The sequence below is a fragment of the Planococcus citri genome, chromosome 2 (genome assembly GCF_950023065.1).
Source record: "Planococcus citri chromosome 2, ihPlaCitr1.1, whole genome shotgun sequence".
NCBI classification, from domain to species: domain Eukaryota; kingdom Metazoa; phylum Arthropoda; class Insecta; order Hemiptera; family Pseudococcidae; genus Planococcus; species Planococcus citri.
In genome coordinates, this window is record NC_088678.1 from 26,732,097 (window position 1) to 26,750,429 (window position 18,333).

The following is an 18,333-nucleotide window of genomic DNA, read 5'->3' on the forward strand; positions in this document are numbered from 1 at the left end:
ATTTTTGTACTTGAATAGCAATGTATCAACCGATAGCCTGAAATTATGTTTTTAGTCTATTGTAAAGTAGAGGAGGAATGCATTGGTGGTTTATTTTTTTAGTGGACGAAATGTGTGCTACTTTGATGAAAAATCAATACTTGTTGATCAGAAATCGAATTAATAATTTTAAATTGAATAACTTTTATTCATTCTTAAACGATAATCCAATAATTATGGATGACCTGTGCTTCGAACTGAAAATTTCTTTTAAATTCTTGATTTAACGAGTTTAATCTGGTCTAATTTTTCGATGCTTTTTTATTTTTTATTTTCTTCTGCAAGTACTGCGAATCAATTAGACCATCTATTGGTAGAAACTTGATGCTCTCAGCTTTGTATTTCTCACTCAAATTAAAGAACTTCAGAATCTCAGTGCTTATCAAGCAACACCGGACACTGCTGCCAACAGTGCTAAAATTTTTGAAAACTTCATCTTTTCTATCGCTGATATTGCAAAAATCCTCTTCGCAGTAGTCTTCAAATTTCTTCTGCGATTCTTTTGCGTTATGATTTTTCATCAAAATCGCCAAACCAAATCTTTCTTTCTTCAAATCCTTGATCAGTACGACTTTAATCCATAGTTCTGGTATGGAGATGTTACCATTTTCAATGTATTCCATCTTCGAAGCATCTTCGGTTATTCTGTAAGCTCCCGTGTAAATCAGGTGACGGACATTGAGCTGAAATAAATAGGCGTGATTCGTAAGGTAACAAGTTTCAGTAAACTTCATTGTAGTATAATTCAAGCAGTAAAAATGATCAGTTTAATCAACCATTGCAATTTCGCTGTTACGTATTAGTTCGCTAATGTAGTCCCATAATTCGATGAGGTCTTCGTGTAACGGTCTGACATTGATGTAATGAAATGTCGGTATTTTTTGCAAAGCGAATACAAAGTCACCCGGTGGCACGAGTTGTTTGGCTTTATTCGAGTTTTCTGGCTAGAAATTTCAAACAATATTGAAAAATCTGTATAATTTGTCGCGTTTATTCAAGTCTTTGAATTTTTTAGGGTTTTTGGAAATTTTGAAACGTGTCTCACTTTCGAGTATGTTTCTTTGGCGATGTTGAAATAGTTTTCAAAATGTCCGTAGTCGTATGTGCTCATTTCGAAATCTATTTCTTCTTCTTCTTTCAATTCTTCGTTTAGTAGTAATGTTGCCCAACGTAGCTCGTGTAATGTGTATATTGTTTCCTTTGCTGTGTGATTGTAGCAAATATCATACACAACGTACTCTTTTTCTTCGAGTTTATCCATTTTCTGTATGCCAAACGAAACTTTTAAATTAAGGTTTAAAGAACGCAAGTATGAATATTGGATATGAGAAAAACATTTTTTTGTGTCATACCTTCGTATCCTGGTGATCGGTTTCCGATTTGAAACAAAGCTAAAGTGCAGAAAAAAGTCGTATAAATTGATGAGACAGAAAGTCGTCGAGTGGTACAAAGAGGTGAATTGGCGCTTCTTAAAAGGCCAAACTCGAAATGGTTTGATATTTTCACCCCAGTTGAGTGTGTAACGACGAAATATTTAATGTAGATTTCATTCTGTTTGTTTTGAAAGTGAAATTGGGAATCCATGGAGATCCTATTTGTATTTTTATGCGAGGAATTTCTCATATTAAAAATTAAGAACACTCACTTGATAGGAAAAAGTATACATTTCACCTTCGTCATGAGGACCGCAAAAAACTGGCCGCAATTCTTCCGTCAGTAATGGTGCAATTATTGGTTTAGCTTTTCCAGTACATTGTCGATTGCGAGTTGCTAATAAGCAAGTATCTTTGTCCGAGCTTTCAGTTGGACAAAAATATTTGAGTACCGGAGGAATACCATCCGTGGATTTAGAAGGATTTAAAAATTTGTCCATGTTTTTTTTCGATGGTAAATAGAGATCCCCTTCTTTAGACACTTCGATCACCAGTGGTCGATATGTGATGGACTTGGTAAGTCCTTGTGTGATGTCTGTAGGATTATTCAATAATTTATAGGAAAAGTTTTGGACTTCGGTTACAGGATGTCTAAGAATAAAGGATTTTGATCTTATCAAGGAGGAGAGAAAATTCCCTGCTTGAAAATTGGGAAATTGAATAATCATTGTAAAAATGGGAGTATGAGTGATTGTTTCAATGAAACACGAGGAAAGCTGCCATTTTGCATTCAAACAACTAATCAAACGCACATTTTTCGATTGTTATTCAATTTTTTAATTTTGAATGAGGGACATTTTTTTCCTTATTTTGACTTGAATAGGTCTCAAAACATAATATCAAAACTCCTTATTCTCGGACACCCTGTAAGTGATGTCTAAGAATAAAGGATTTTGATCTCATCAAGGAGAGAAAATTCCCTGCTTGAAAATTGGGAAATTGAATAATCATTAGAAAAATGGGAGTATGAGTGATTGTTTCAATGAAACACGAGGAAAGCTGTCACTTTGCATTTAAACAACAACTCAAACGCAATTTTTCCGATTGTTATTCAATTTTTTAATTTTGACTGAAGGAAATTTTTTCCCTATTTTGACTTAGATAGGTCTTAAAACATAATATCAAAACTCCTTATTCTCGGACACCCTGTAAGTGTATCGATACGGTTGATTATGGAAACGTTTGTAAAATAGTCTAATTACCTTTTTCTGGCATTTTAAGAGTGGAAGGTGTGTTTGCAAGTAGGTCATTGGGTGAACTTTTACTCCTACGTTTGAATGCTGTCTCAGCCATATTCCTGATTTGTTTCGGTGCTGAAAATTTTACGAGAGTAATTTTGTAGTTACATAGTCACAGTCGTAAACTGATGCGAAAAAATCGATGTTTTTATCAGTAGCTAAATGGATACTTGATACTCTTAGTTACCTACCCATGCTTAGCAATGATGGACCATGGATCAAGCTCAAGTTGAGAAATAGTATCGCCAAGAATAATAATTTAGACATTTTCCACACTTGATTCGAATACGGTGATAAAACTTCACACTTCAGTCGAAGAAATAAGACTACCGAGCTTAATACGTACATGAATGTGTGCTACGTGATCCGCACAAGTTTCTGTTCGTTAACAAGATTTATGAGATGTTTTCTCAATAAACTTAGCTGATTTCGATTATTATTTCAAAAAAAATGAATAAAAACGTATAACTATAGAAGTCATAATTGAAGTGTGGTTTTTGTACTACATACCAATGTGTGTTTCTCTTATGTAAGTACACACGTTCTGTTTACATTAAGTGTCACCAACTGCCTATAATACGTAACTATGAGACGTCAGGTCGTCGAATAATTTTAGTTCAATTGTGTCAGTGTTGTATGGAAACCCATGTAGAAAATTGGCTACGAAAATTTGCTCAACTTTATCCTTGAAAAAAAAAATGAAAATTAGTCCTTAGCTTTAGTGCTTTGATGAACTAGCAGATTTTGTATAAGCAACTATTCCTCACTCAAAAGTGGAAATGGATGCTGACAACTCGAAAAATTTCAATCCTTCAACGGTGACTTGATCATACTGGATCCTATCGTACCTCGACACTTGGCTTTATCGCAGGTACAATTAAATTTGTAATTCTAATCGAGTAATCCATTACATATTCTTGGTATTTTCTCATCAGTGGGTCAACAGCTGAATGCAAAACATTAAATACTAGTAGACAGTAGGTCTTATACAATGTTCTATACGCATACCTTAACCTATACCACTATGTATAATATACCTACGACCATAAATCCATAACGGTATAAGCAACGTTGAGTACACAAATAGCAAATATCACACGATGTGAGGAGACAACCCCACATGTGAGAACATTCCTTGGCACTAACACCATGAAACTGAGTAAGAGGCAATCCAGGTACATATACCGTGTACAGCTATGTGTCGTACATGTCAACAAGATCGCCGCATATTAAAAAGCCAACCCACTCGTCGCCGTTCTAGCAACATTGCATTCTTGTATTTTCGAATCCAGGAAACAATACAAAATATTGTAATACGTTACCTTTCCCTTGTCTAATGTACTGTATAAGATGGTTGGAAAATATCGCAAATCACACGATGAACACAATATTACCTTATTCAACTGGACAACAGACACGATACGTATACCTATTCCAAGTATATCGCAATTCCTGCGGGTTGTTTCGTGAAAAAAAGTTGTCATTTTATTATAAAACAATGGTCGACTAAATACGTACTTGGATCGATTAATATTTATCGTGATGATGACACAAGCGATGATTGCAGTGTCGTATTAGGTACTGTTATCATGATGTAATGTGATTTGATTATTCTGTGTATATTACCTAGGCTTTGATTATGGTTGCCATTTCCTATTTCCTGATGGCACGAATTACTCATGTTGTGGATCTTTGGGTTCTCTGTCAGGTTTATGAAGATAAAATTAGTTTATTTATAACTACTCAATTATTGGCTAATGTTCGAAATGGAATGAAGGGTGTTCAAGAATTTTCGATTATACCAACGAATAAAGATCCACAATCACAATCGAGGTACTTTTTTCTGTTGCTGAGTACTGAAAATACAAGGTTGCTTACTACTGTAAACAGCTGTTCTCTTTACTCTGAATCAAGTTTATGTTTTTTTTTTAATTTGGTGAAAACAGTCAAGAGATCGGGGAAAAAAGTATTTTGAGAAAGATCACTGAAATATGTACCAGAAATAGCGAATTTCGAAATTTGGCGTTGGCACAGCAAAGAGAGTGTATACTTACGTAGTTCAAAAACCTCAATTTTCAAAATACATAGGTCAAAAAACGTTTGCAGCTCATTAGTGGGCAACTTCCCTCTCTCCGAATGTATGTCAACTTTTTTTTGAGTGTGCATAGAGTCTACGTGTCGTCATCACCGCGTATACGCGATATTTCGACTAATTACTAGAGACTAAGGATACTTTTCGGCATCGTGCACTGTCGAGTGCTTTCGGCTACGCTCGTTTGACTTTAATGATTCAAGTTCCCTGTTCCATGTTGATGAGATTTTTAATTTTAATTATAAATTTATAATATTCGAAAAATTCGAATAATATAATATTAACTTTTACTTATTCTTCATTGTCTTTCTTGTAGAATACAAATTTTGTTGCTTAATAGGTAATATACTTTTAGTTAAATGCCTGGTGAGCAGTTGGAAATCTGATTCGATTTTTTCGACTTTGACTTTTTGACTGATGTGATGTCATATCAATCTTCTTTTGAAAAACATCTCAAGTTCCAAATGTTTGTACAATTGTACAACAACGTCACTTCTGTTAAGAGTTTTACATTTCTTCAAATTGATTTCAAAAGACCAGTATCATCACAGCTGTTTTTTCTTTATATTTGGTAATGTTTGAATCGGAAACCAAGTTGTCTAACAAGAGTACAAGACTGTTGACGAAATTATGAAACAGATCAACATTCAAAAGAAACAGGACTAACACGAGTTTTATCGTTAAAATACGTATAATATTCGTATGAAATAATATGATTATAAAGAAAGATTTGAACGAAAAGGAAACAGGAGTTTCATCTTTGATTCTTTGTTTGATAAGGAAAATATTTCACTTTCATGGAGACAAGTCAAACGAGTGTAGCCGAAAGCACTCGACAGTGCACGATGCCGAAAAGTATCCTTAGTCTCTAGTAGGTAATTAGTGACATTTACAAAAAGCAAAAACCCTTTTGCAATCAGCGAATAGTTGGGGTGCGTTCACTTTATCGTTGGAGACAGACTATTCATTGGGTTATGAGATAATGTTCTCCTATTCTGCCTCTTCTGTCTGTCTGTCATTTGACAGGATTTCTCCATGAAACTAGAATTTATTCGATCTTCTTCCCCGCCTGCCGCGACTCCTTTATTAGGAGATGATTTACTCGCGGAATTTTTCATTGAATGGTGTAAACAATCTACCGTCTTTCTGATGACATCTGCTTCCCAAACCATGATTTCATCTGAATAACTCGGTGATCCTACACGGAAAAAAAATTATCGATAATTTTTACTATTTCACACAGTAACCGGATCCCATTCAAAAGTATTGTGATTTTTACTATGAGAGTAATAAATTTTACCTAATTCTAGATATGTAAAATGTATTTTTTTGGCTGAGTAAAAATCACTATTATTTTTGAATGGGATCCGGTTACTATACTGAAATAGTAATTTTTATTAATTTTTTTTCCCGTGAAATGATTCGCCTTGAACATCAACATCAATAACATCATCAGGCAAAACACGCGTACCTGGAGTGATAATATCTTTCAATTGATTAGAATGACGATGACTTTTTCAAGAATACCGTCTGCGATTCGAAACATCTCGCGATGATTTTGTAAGAACTCGTCGCCAAGTTGTAAAATATGGCCCTGCAGTATTGCAGCATCGGCCGCGGTAAGATTTTTGGATTTTTTATCGTGTATAAGTATCTGAGCAGATCTGCTGAGACTTTTGCTAACATACGTATGTTTGATTAAGTAAGTCTTTCTTTTTTGTTTTTCTCCATTGATGCAAACAGATGGTTGGAAGAAATAAAAAGAAAAACGATTTGTGGGCTGTTATCAAATACCTGCTAGTACAGCGACCATAGCAAAAGTGAACCGAAAAAAAAATAACGAGACTAAATCTGACCATAGCTGTTTGAGTGTTTTAAAAATAAGTAACTGAAAGGAATATCAAAAATACCCACCAAGTTACTTATAAATATGTAGTCATATACACTGAGAGAACTGTTTAGTGAAAATTACTGTAAAATTTAGTAAAGTTGCCCTCTGGTTACCCTTTTTGTAAAATTTACTACATTTTTTAGTAGTACCTATGTACCATAAAATGTAGTACAAAAAGTAATTTTTACCATGTTTTTCAGTAAGATGTACTATAAAATGTAGTAAATACTACAAAAAGATGACCAGAGGCCTCCCTTACTACAGTTTTTAGTAATTTTTACTATAGTGATTTTTCTCAGTGTACGAGTACATACAACTCCTCACACCTCAGTAAAAATCATAGCCTACCAAGACACTCATGGTGGTCATTTGCACAGTGGCTCGTCTCCGGGAAACTCAAATTTGATTCGGTTATCTTACTCGTTCGTGTTACTCGATCTATTTTTTGGAAAAGCGAACCAATCCTGAACGAAAGTATTTGAGATTCTGCTTCGATCAAAAAAATAAGTGATTTTCGAATTTTAAACCGCTCAGTAGAACGCTGAAATTGATCTTGCATTTTGACGGCAATAGCATCACTTGTAAAAACCATTCGGTTTCACAGCACACATCGCTGAACATTTTCACATAATTCCGCTATTGCCGACTGCATTTTCTTTCTGAACAAAATTTATGCACAATTGGTCATATTTTTCATTCTCTATTTTAAAAAAAGAACTCTAGTAAAATTTCTGTAAATGTCATAGTTTTCGACTTGTATGTACTTGTATTCGTAAAAAATTTGCTTTCGCTAAAAATGGCGGACCATCATAGCCCCTTTTATGGTGCCCTACCGAAATCAAGACATGATTTTCGAAATCCTCTGGAAGTGTTCTCATGCAACATTTCAAAATGGGCGAGAATTTCAGCGAAAAATCAAAAATTTTCTTGCAAACTTTTTTGGAGCACATTTGAAAGATCATTTTGAGTCTGAAATCAAGTGATCTATCCAGGTAGTCCTAATGAGTTTTTTTTTTTTTTTTTTTTTTTTAATCAATCACGTTTTCAATCGAAAATTTTGATTTTTGTGCTAAATTTGATCCATTTTGGTAGATCACATGACACTTTCAAAAATTTCAGAAATAGTTACTTAAAAATGCTCAGATAGTATTTTCGTAGAAAAATTCCAAAATTTTAACTCATTTTGATCAGTCGCAAGGTGCGTTTGAAATAATTCTGAGACAATTCATCTCCATTTGAAATTGAAAGTAGGAGGCGTGATTGAATATTTGACAGTGCCTTATTATAGTTATTAATTATTGTGCAATTGGTTTTCTTGCCCCAAATTTATGGAGGCCTGCAGGCTGCATAGCCAGTTTTGTGCTGCATTTATCTAAAACCCTCATTAAAGGAGTAAAGTGACCCATTTGTTCTAACTTGCGAGCTGAAGTGAACATGTACATATTATGAGTGAAGGGAGTGCTTTCTACTACCTGTAATTTTTTTGCACTCGAGTCATTTTGAAAACTGAGAATTTTCAAGGTTTTTTCCTCCCTTTCTATTATGCAAATGTGAAAATCCGAAATTGATCTTTTCTGGTATTTTAGACACATTCATTTGCTAAAAGCTATAATTTTTTCTGCCGTAGAAATGCCAGTCAACTAGAACACTTTTTGCTATTTCTAAATCATTTGTTTAGGGTTCCAGATGCACTTGACATCCATCTGATTTTCTCCTCCTATTTCGTGTATTGGATGAAGCTTCCTTTTTTTTGGGGGGAAGGTTTATTTTTGCGCTGTTCAGCTCAGGATTAGTTTTATGAGCACAATTCGCTTTCAATACCTATGGTTAAAGTTGACGTTTCTAGTTTTTATTGAAAATGTCTCAATAACAGTCTTCTTGAAAAGAACGAATCACACTCTCCTGGTAAATAAGTTCGTGCTTCTCAATTTTCCATGTTTCTAAAGCCCTCATGTTTTCCTATCGCCATTTTTTGTGAAGATTGAAGTACGAATTTTTCGTTATCGTGAGCAATTGATTTTGGGAAAAAATCATGGTTATTGTGAAAACTGATGCGAAGAAGCGAAATAGTAAAGTACGAGTAAACGAGTATGAAATACCATTTCGGTAGATGGTGATTCATTTTTTTTGGTGCCCTCTTTGAACTGAAATTGAAAGATTCAATTTGTAAATGGATTGTTCGCAATGTAAAATTTGATTTTTTTTCTTCAATTGAGTTGACTTGATTTTAATTTTTGAAAAATGAAATGAAAAATATACCAGCTGCTTTCAAGGGAGTGGCAGACTGATCGAATCAATGTTGAAATTTGGAGAGATAAGCAAAAACCTTCTTGCAATTAGCGAATAGTTGATACGTTGCTTTTCAACTATTAGGCGGGTTGGTTATGTCTTCGTACTTCTTTTTTCGGATTGAATTTTGGATTATATATCAGAGTAATCGAATTTCAATTTCAAATAATTACCTACTCGGAGTTTTCCAAATATCCGGATAATTGAGCTAAGGAGTTACCTTGAATTTCGTGAGTTCAAAAAGGAAAAATTCATGTGTAATTATTCAAAAAATTTTATAGTTTTTTTTTAATGAAATCGAAGTGTGCCAGTTGAGGTCTCATGAGTTTTGAGCTGCGGTAACTTCGGAAATATTGCGAATGAGTTCTCAAGTCACAATTCGTTTTTATAATTTTTTACATCAACAGGTTAACGACGAATAAACATTGTAACTTTACATGGTCATGTGACTGACACGACCTTGAAAATCGCCGCTGTTTTTTCGGCGTTTTCCTCCCTTCTGGTTCCACATCTCCATCTTCATTTTTCATTATCACGTACTCGAGTACTTACAAAATTATGCTGAATTTTAGATGTTTTTTTGTTCTTTTTCCCATTTGTTACAAAAATATAAGTACCTATCCTATCTTTGCAAAAAGACACTTCTGCGACTTCCGCCGTTTAATAAAAAATTCACTCAATCGTAAATCGTTCTTACAGGAGGCTCGTAATAATTGCTGTATTGCAGTAGGTACGTCGAGTTTGTACGTATTTCTCGTAAATCAATTTTTATGAAAAGTGAAATCATCATCTTGCCGCACCGCGCTCACCGTTTGATGGTTAATTATTTATGGAAATTTTTCACCTTCTTTTTTTTTCGTCGTAATAAATTTCAAATCGCCTTGAAAATTTTAACCGATTATTTCCAAGTTGTAGCGTCGAACAATGCGACGGTGATTTTTTTGTTGCGAGTGTTTGTTCTTCTGGGTTTGCGAATGTGAGAAAAAGAATTGACTTAATTTTATTGTTAAGAAAGAAGCTAATTACTATGTTGGAAAACTGTAGGATTTCCTTTTTCAAATTGATACTTATTTTTGGACTAAAACGTCATCAGGCGTGTTTGTCGAATTGTGATTTTTGTAAATAATTTTGAAAGTGAATTGTTGGGTAGGTATTTAGGTATTCAAATGAGACGAAACTTATTTTTAGTTTTGATTGAGAATTATTCGAGTTGTCGATTCCGATGTTGGTGCTTTTCAAAATATTCGAGATGTCCGAGTCAGTTTTTGGAGAATTGAAAGTTCAATGTTGTGCAATGAGCATGCATCAATTTCTCGAGGCCAATTTTCATTATTTTTAGCCGAACTGGAGCTTCTAGTGAGATTTTGGATCTGTGTGATTCAGCTTTACCTACGTTTTTTTAGTGCTTAATAAGATGGTTTAAAATAAAATATTTACAATTCCTGGTCTTCGATTCTTTTGTAATGCAAGTATTGGAAACCATAAGACTTTGAAGTGCCTTCGTTTTAGAGAGAAACAGTAAAATGCTTGTAGCATGAGCTTTTTTCAACTCGAGGAAACTGTTTTTATGCATTTTATGCCAAAACTCTAAGCATTAAGCAACTTGGCCAAAAATCAATCAATCAATATTTATTTATTTCTTAAAATATTTCGAAATTACCGAGCTGTAGAAGATCTCTTATTCAGCAGCTGCATTCTGTATCCATGAATAACCCTCTTCGTTGATCCTTTTTGTGTTGTTCGTTTCAGGTTACATAAATTACCTGTGTACCTCTACCTACCTACCTACTACGTGCATGCAATGTAGCGGACTACTTACTTCACAAAAACGAGGTTCGAAAATACGTAGAGCAACATTTTGGTTTTGGAACAAATCTGAAAAAAAATGTCTCCAATGTCCATTGATCAATTTGCATAGTCGTGACTGCAGGGCATGCCAGGCATGTTCTGGCACTGCCAACTTTTTCCAGTTCCTTTCTCAGTTATCATTTCTCAATAAAAGAAATACTATTCAATATCAGGGCTTAAAACCACCATAACCATTGTTTTTCAATTGGTTTTAGCCACTACCACAACCATTTCAACTTCTTTTTGTAAATTTCAAAAACAACAAAAAACCAATAGTTTTGAAAAAAATGAAAACCAATTCATTTTTAAAAACAACCATTTAGGAAAAAAATTTGAATTTAAAAAACCAAAACCACCAAAATGTTGTGTTCTTTGGAGAAAACCACAACCACAAGAACCATTTCAATTTTTAATGAATTTCAAATGTAACCATAACCAATAACAACCAATTCATGAAATGGTTCTTTTTGGTTTTTGCAATTTTTCCAGACCTGTGATGGAAATTTTCTGTTTTTTTTGTCTTAAATCATACTCTTAGTAGTTCTGAATTAGTTTTTCTGTAAATTTATTTGAAAATCAAAATTGTTTTTGGTATCAAAACTATCCACAACCACCAAAACCATTTGAAAATTTGAAATGGTGTTTGATGTGAAAACCCACCACTAAGTACCGCAAAAAAAATTATCATAACAGAAAACAGAACCAAAACCACATCCACACCATATTGAAAAAAATTGAAACCATTTCAAAACCAGAACCAGAAAAACTTTGATGAAACCTAAACCTTAAAACCATTTGGAACCGTTATGGTTTGTGATTGGAAAACCAATTCATAAACCATAACCAAAAATCATTATTTTTGAGTCCTTTAAAAACCACCTACCACAACAACCAATAAAATCCAATAATGGTTTTTTGATATACTTTCATGAATATTGACGTTTTGGAACTTGTGAGAACATTGAATATCGCTCCCCCACACACCATCTTGGCACTACCTCCAGAAAAGCTCCAGTCACGCCTATGTCAATTTGATTGGATTACAATTATTATTAATACTTGAAGATTGCGAAAGAGAACATTGGAATTCATGTGGGACCATTTCTCGGCCCTCAGGTTAAGGGAGGGGATGAAATCAGAATCGACATTTACGACGACGGTGTTTTGATGCTGCGTCCAAGAAAACATAATTATCTGTGTTGGAAATAGAACACAGTTTAAATTTTTATTCCGGAAACCTAATGTTTAGACAAAAAAATCAGCTGAATATTTTACTGTGTGGGTAGATCGTACATTTAATAAGTTTGTTTTTTTTTACACGGATTATGGCAGATTTTCGAGAATCTGGATTTTGGCAGATTTAAAATCCACCAGAATCTGTTAGGATAGTAGCTTTTGAAAATGGATTATGGATTTTACTTAAAGAGAGAGAAGACTTCTGATGTTTTGAAAGTTTGTGGTGGGGATCTAAAAAGTGTTTAAAAAAGAGATTCAAAAAACGTCCAAAAACCAGATTTTCGAGAATCCGTGTAAAAAAAACATACTTACTTGGTAGGTGCTAAGAAGCAAGGGGGACCGTTTTTCTATTTTTTCGAAATTTAATTGAGCCTAGCAAATGATGCTCGAGAACCCAAAGCTTGAAAATTTGAAAATTTTTCAAACGTGTTCATTTTTTTCGATCTTTCTTTGGTTCGGGAAGTTTCTCGATGTCTTCAGTCCATTCAATTCATCACTATTTATGTCATTAAAACAACTCAACATTTTTTCAAGTTCAAAAATCGATTTAAATGCTCACAAAGATGGTAAATGCGATTAGGTGCTGCTGAATTTCATTTTCAGTTCTTACAAAATTTTTGTAACCGAACCAGGGAGACAGCGAGTTTGTTAGTTGTACTTTACCTCAAGATATGATAATTCTGTAATTATTCGCTGGTAGTGGTATCATTGGAATTGAACAATAACTTTGAATTGTGAACATCATGAGAGTACCTGAATAATAAATTGGTCCTTATTTTCGAAGTTGGCATCTTCCTCCCTCCCAACCCCCGAAGTGGTAACCTCTCGTGAAAAAATAATTCTTCATTTTTCATTTTTTCCATTTTCGAAAAACTCGGGCTGCGGGGGCCTCTCAATTTTCAAAAATTTTTATCAACTACAAATTCACTGTGAAATTTTAAAATGTCAAAATTTCAAGTTCTGTTAGCTCTAAAAAGTCTCTTTGAGTAAAATAAACTCTAATGACGATTTTAGCCCCCTGTATTGAAAACCAAGCTGACCCTCTAACATACGTAGGTAGCTGAAATTTGAAATATTTTCAGCTGCTCTAGAGGACCGACTTGGTTTGCTAGGGATGGGGTTAATATCCTAATAAGAGTTCGTTTTACTCGAAAGAGACTTTTTAAAAGTGTTAGAATTTTGAACATTTTTCTTTGAAGTTTGTTTTTTTCAAATTTTTAAAAATTGAGAGGCCCACCGCAGCCCGAGTTTTTCAAAAATGGAAAAAATTAAAAATAGGAAATTATTTTCTCACAGAGGTCATCACTTTGAGGATTAGGAGTAGAAGAAATCGCGATTTTGATTTTCGTGTATTTATAGGCCACCCTACTGAATTAAGAAATTATTGAAAAATTCTGAAACATCGATGGAAAATTTTCAAATTCTGAGCTTGAAGGAGATTTTGAATATTGACCTAATACGTAGCTAGGTCCTAGAGAGAACATAGAAATAGTTAACGAAATCTGAAACCCGCTCTTTGCGAGTGTAATAATCTTATAATACATCATAAACATCCTATAAAAAAATGATAAAAATTCCTTACGTACGTTTTCTTTGAGGTCATTATTTAACCATGGGTTTTTTAACAATTGCAATCAAATTTAGAAAAAATTAAAGAACCACCCACTCTAATAAATGCATCAAAATTGAAAAAATTTGATTGAATAATTTTTTCTTCAGCTTTCAAATTTAAAGCACCAGAAAAGATATCGAGAAAAATTGTTGTTGCTTGAAAAAAGATCGAGGAAATCGATGATCTGTTGAAAAGTGAGCGAATACATTGACATCTTATGGGTCTCATCAGTTCCTTCATCAAATAGGTGTTAATATTGGTGTGCTCATGTCATTGTCATATCCAATTAAAACATTTCGACTCTAGAGCCATTGTCATAGTGTATTTCATCTACGATTATCGAAATGATAAAAGAACCAAATAAAAAGAAAAAAGTAAAACAAATATATTTCATAACATCGAACATTACTAAGAAATATTATAATATAAAAGGCACATCGAGTAAAATTTCTCTAAAATATAATGATTTTTCATTTCTTACACACAATCGCATTTATGTAGCGTATAGTAAGTAATAAAACAAGAAAAAAAATTTCATCAAGTCGTATATAAATTATAAAATGAAAACATTGCGAACGAGTATGTGATTTATAATTGTGTGTATATTGTTGATTTATTTTCAAATAAAAATATTACTTTTAGAGAAGAGGAAAAAAAATGAATTATGGTAAATAAAACTTGAGACGCGTTTGCATTCGTATACAAAAAATAATGACACGACACACGCAAAATAAATAAGTAGGTACCTACTAGGTATACAATATCGCGTATTTGTAGACAGTTTTTTGAGACATTATTAAAGTCAGTGTCTCGTTTGGATAGAAAACGTTTGACGAAATCGAAGTCGAATTGAGGCGGCTCTGAAATGATCTCTCTAAACAGAGGGAAATTTCAAATGGAATAGATTCTGGAAATTTCAATTTCGAATTGAGAAATATGACGGAGAGGTTTGATTTTTGTTGAGCTTCATCTCGAGTAAGAAATGTCTTACATGAGCGAAGAAGTCGCCGATTTAATTTGTGTGTCGAAAATTTCAACATATTGATCCAAAAATAATTTTCGTAGTCTGGTCATCGAGTGTTTATCGTGGTCTATTGACCCACACCTGCGCTTCGGGCATTGAAATTCGACAACTTATGCTCTTAATTAGCATGAATTTACCCTACGAGATGCGGAATTAAATGAGAAGTATCGGTTATTGCTATTTTAATATCATGGAACGTCAGATAATTCGATTGCATGTACGATTACGTCATCAGATCTCACCGGTATAAAAATAATAAACGAAACGAAAGGTATCGAGGGCGTCAAGTTGATTCGTATAATTGTCATCGATGACAAAACGAAACGAGATAATAATTTCGAATGCTTTCGGGTACAACGACCAAAACAGCATCGATGATGTCGGGCATCGGGGAGGAAGAAGAAGAAAAGAACCTGTAATCGTTTGCGGAAAAACTCAGCACAGCGAGCCATCAAAGAGAACCTGATTCGTACTTCGCCAACGGGCATATGTCCTAAAAAAAACTGATAATTTTTATTTTCGCCAACTGGTTAACACAGATTTGAAAGAGGTGAATTTCGAAGACCTTTGACATGTCGGTCGAGTTGCGAACGTTTCGATAATTATTTCTTTTTGCCAAGAAGTCATTCCACAACGAACGAGATGTCTTAATCGACAACTTGAACGGTGGCATATGCGCTGAAAGTGACTTTCTTCGGTTCCAGATTACTGTCGTATCCGTCTTTGTAGAATTTTGAGTTTTTGTTTTTAATCACAGATTTCAAATTGGGTGTGCTTTTTGCGAGCGAGTTCGCCGAGTCGATTTTTTTGGTATCTACTTGATAAAAGGTCGGATTGGTTAGATCTCCTATGCTATTTCGTCTTCTGAATTTGTTACTATTGTTATGATTTGATCCGGCTAATTCTTTCAGCTTGCCGAAGAATCTGTTGGGTAGCGAGTTATTTATATGGATGGTATCGATGTATCGGTGCGACATCGGGTATCTTTTCGGACTCTCGGAACGCCTGTAGAAGACTCCGGCAGAGCTGCTTTTGCTGCGACGATGATGCGATGAACCAATCGAGCCGTTTCGTGTGGTATCCGCAGCCGCGGTTCGGCGACTTTTACGAGACGTATCGACGCCATTTTCCGGACCAGATGCGGGCGACGTCCACACCAGTCGCGAAGGATATGACAACGTGGTACCGCAGGGTTTAGCTTCGCTGCCGAACAGCCAAATGCCTGCTCGCGACGCCATCGGACTAGATAAGGTCTTTTGATCAACGGATACACGCACGAATTGCCCCCTGACCACTTTCTCTTTCGTCTTGTGTTGCTCATGAGGCGGCTGAGGGGCTTTTTCTTTACCATTCTTGTGCTGTTTTTTGCGTTCAGGTCGCTCGGGCGCTGTAGTTTTGGTATCGACGTCGGCCCTTATAACGCCTTCGATGAGCTTATCCGGCGAGCTGTTGGAACTGGAACCGGTGGAGGATTTTTTCATCTTGACGTCGCCCGAATCTGGAGTATTTATGCTGATTATGCTGCTGGGCTCGATCGAAGATGATGCCGAAGATGACGACGACGAAGAATTCGATTCGTTGAGCGTTTTAATTGCCGGTCTATCGAAGGTGGCTGGTCTGGTGACTTCGATATGGGTAACACCGTCGGTATCTACACGTTGGACCAAGTTATACATAGCAGCGTGATTGCTGCCACCGTTGCCAGAAGGTGGTTTGGTATCCTTAGCTGGCGCAGGAGTCACATCGGCGACAAGTTTTGATATATTTGAATTCGGTATCCGATGGTAATCGGAGGATGTGTCCGGATGCGATTTTGAGCTACGATCGATGGTGACGCTAGATCCGACCATGTCTTTACTCCTGTACCGGACTGGTTTATCGAGCTTTTGACGACGACTCAGTTCTTGGAAATTTTTATACAACGTACGAAACTTTTGCTCGTTCTGGCACAAGAATACGATCGCCTCGAGACCGTAACTATACTCGTTGGAGGTTTTCGATTGACGCCGGGTTTTCACCACCCACACGATAACCTTAGGTAACGACGGATCCGTATGGCAAAAGGCGACCTCGTGAAAAGAGAAACACTCGGAATCGACATCGCCTCCGCAACTTTTATTATTACCGCTGCTTCCGGTGCTGCCGCTGAACGAATTATCTGTATCGTCGTTATCGCTAGCGCCGCTAGAATTAGCGCTATCCGTACCGACCGACGAAACGGAGCCGCTGGTTGCCGCATCCGTACCGTTTTGACTAGATTTACCATTGGCCGCATGCTGCTGCAGAAGATGATTACGAAGGTGTTTCACCCGCAGAGCGTGGTCTGACACGTACATGCTGGAAGAAGTGTCCTCGTAAGAGCCCAACGAAGTGAGGTCTTCGTCCGATTCGAAACCCTCGTCTTCCTGACGACGATACGGGCTCATCTGCAGACCAGAATCACGAGTACAGCGAAGGATGTATTTGCGCCGAGGTTCCGATTTACGTAGCAGAGATTTCACCAGAGTTGCCAGTGCGGTGGCGTTGGCACTGCCGTGGATCGGCTCGCGGCCCAGAAGGATGGCTTCGCATTCGGCCGCCATGTTGTGATTGCGCTAAGCCGTGCTTGCCTGGTTTACGAGTTGTGCTGATTTGTGAGCAGTCTGGTTGGAATTTTATCTGGAAGCATAGAAAAAAAAAGAAATTGGTTAGTTTTGGGATCTTTTAAGATTTTTCTTCAATTTTTTACAATAATTTAATCAGGTGTTGGGAGTACTCCGGTTCATGATGGTTTTTAACTTCTGAGTTCAGGTTTTCTAATTCGTTCTTCGAAATTATCTCAAGCATTAATATATCCTACATGGAGCATCTATGGAGTCAGTCTAGGTACCCAGATACAATGAACATGCAATATTTTCAGTACCTTGACCACGTTTTGGACATATTCAGCGGGTATTTGTAAGCTCTTGATTTTTATTATGGTTTTTTTTTTCAAATTTTGAATCAAATCAGGAGGTTGATGTTTTTCCAGGGTATTGGAAAAACAGGCCAGTTTGAGAAATATATGGATAATTTACTAAACTAAGGACTTTATTTTAAATTAAATTCGTTTATTGGCGCACTGCATGATGAGATCATTATTCACGTTTTTTCTGTTTGAAAAGATAGAACGGAAAGTTGGTCTCCTGGCGCTCGATTTTTTCCTCACTTTCCATTGGAGTGTTCTAATTTTGAAAACATTATTCGAAAAATGTATTTTGTTTCTTATCAGAAATTTTTATAAAAATAAAACTCATATTTTTATGTGGGTAGGTAGAGGTACCTCGAGAACATTTTTATGTTCGTTTCATCCCCTTCATTATTTCCATCGAACAAAGTGACACACAAATTTTCAATCCAGATTCTTCAGTAATTCGATGTTATCATTTTTGTTCATGCTGTCGAGTTCTAATTAGTTTGAATGTTTGTATTCGTGTATTCGAGCTGATAAAAAAAATTTGGTTGCTGTTTATCTGCGAAGTTTGCAAAATTTTGCTTCAAAGTGTATTTTTTCTGTTTGAATTCTTTAATCCACTTTTGAAGTTCTTTGTTGCGACTATTTGAGCATTTTATGGGTCAATCGCTTCATTTCCAGTTTTTAGGAGAATGTGTT

The 18,333-nt window shown here is 35.5% G+C and overlaps 2 protein-coding genes across 2 annotated transcripts in view; both read right to left on the minus strand.

The window, feature by feature from the left end:
• Positions 1–176: 176 nt before the first annotated feature.
• Positions 177–3,454, minus strand: LOC135835251 (uncharacterized). Its single transcript, XM_065349421.1, has 7 exons — positions 2,902–3,454; positions 2,675–2,785; positions 1,685–2,007; positions 1,392–1,430; positions 1,085–1,303; positions 816–983; positions 177–722 (listed from the first exon to the last, which is right to left on the minus strand). Exons 1-7 carry the CDS (start codon positions 3,056–3,058, stop codon positions 282–284), a joined length of 1,458 nt encoding a protein of 485 aa, XP_065205493.1. The 5' UTR covers positions 3,059–3,454; the 3' UTR covers positions 177–281.
• Positions 3,455–14,039: 10,585 nt separating this feature from the next.
• LOC135835252 (dentin sialophosphoprotein-like) overlaps positions 14,040–18,333 on the minus strand; it is a 196,633-nt gene continuing 192,339 nt past the window's right edge. Inside the window, exon 5 of the mRNA XM_065349423.1 lies at positions 14,040–17,360. Coding sequence (XP_065205495.1) covers positions 15,350–17,284 — 1,935 coding nt within the window. The 5' untranslated portion in view covers positions 17,285–17,360 and the 3' untranslated portion in view covers positions 14,040–15,349. The remainder of the gene's footprint in view (positions 17,361–18,333) is intronic.

Excerpts from the sequence above, each read along its gene's own strand:
- LOC135835251 (XM_065349421.1), bottom strand. The coding sequence starts at position 3,058 with ATGTACGTATTAAGCTCGGTAGTCTTATTTCTTCGACTGAAGTGTGAA. Across the intron at positions 2,008-2,674 it reads TCTTAAAATGCCAGAAAAAG|ACATCACACAAGGACTTACC; the intron begins GTAATTAGACTA and ends ATAATCCTACAG. Across the intron at positions 1,431-1,684 it reads TGTATACTTTTTCCTATCAA|CTTTGTTTCAAATCGGAAAC; the intron begins GTGAGTGTTCTT and ends TCTGCACTTTAG.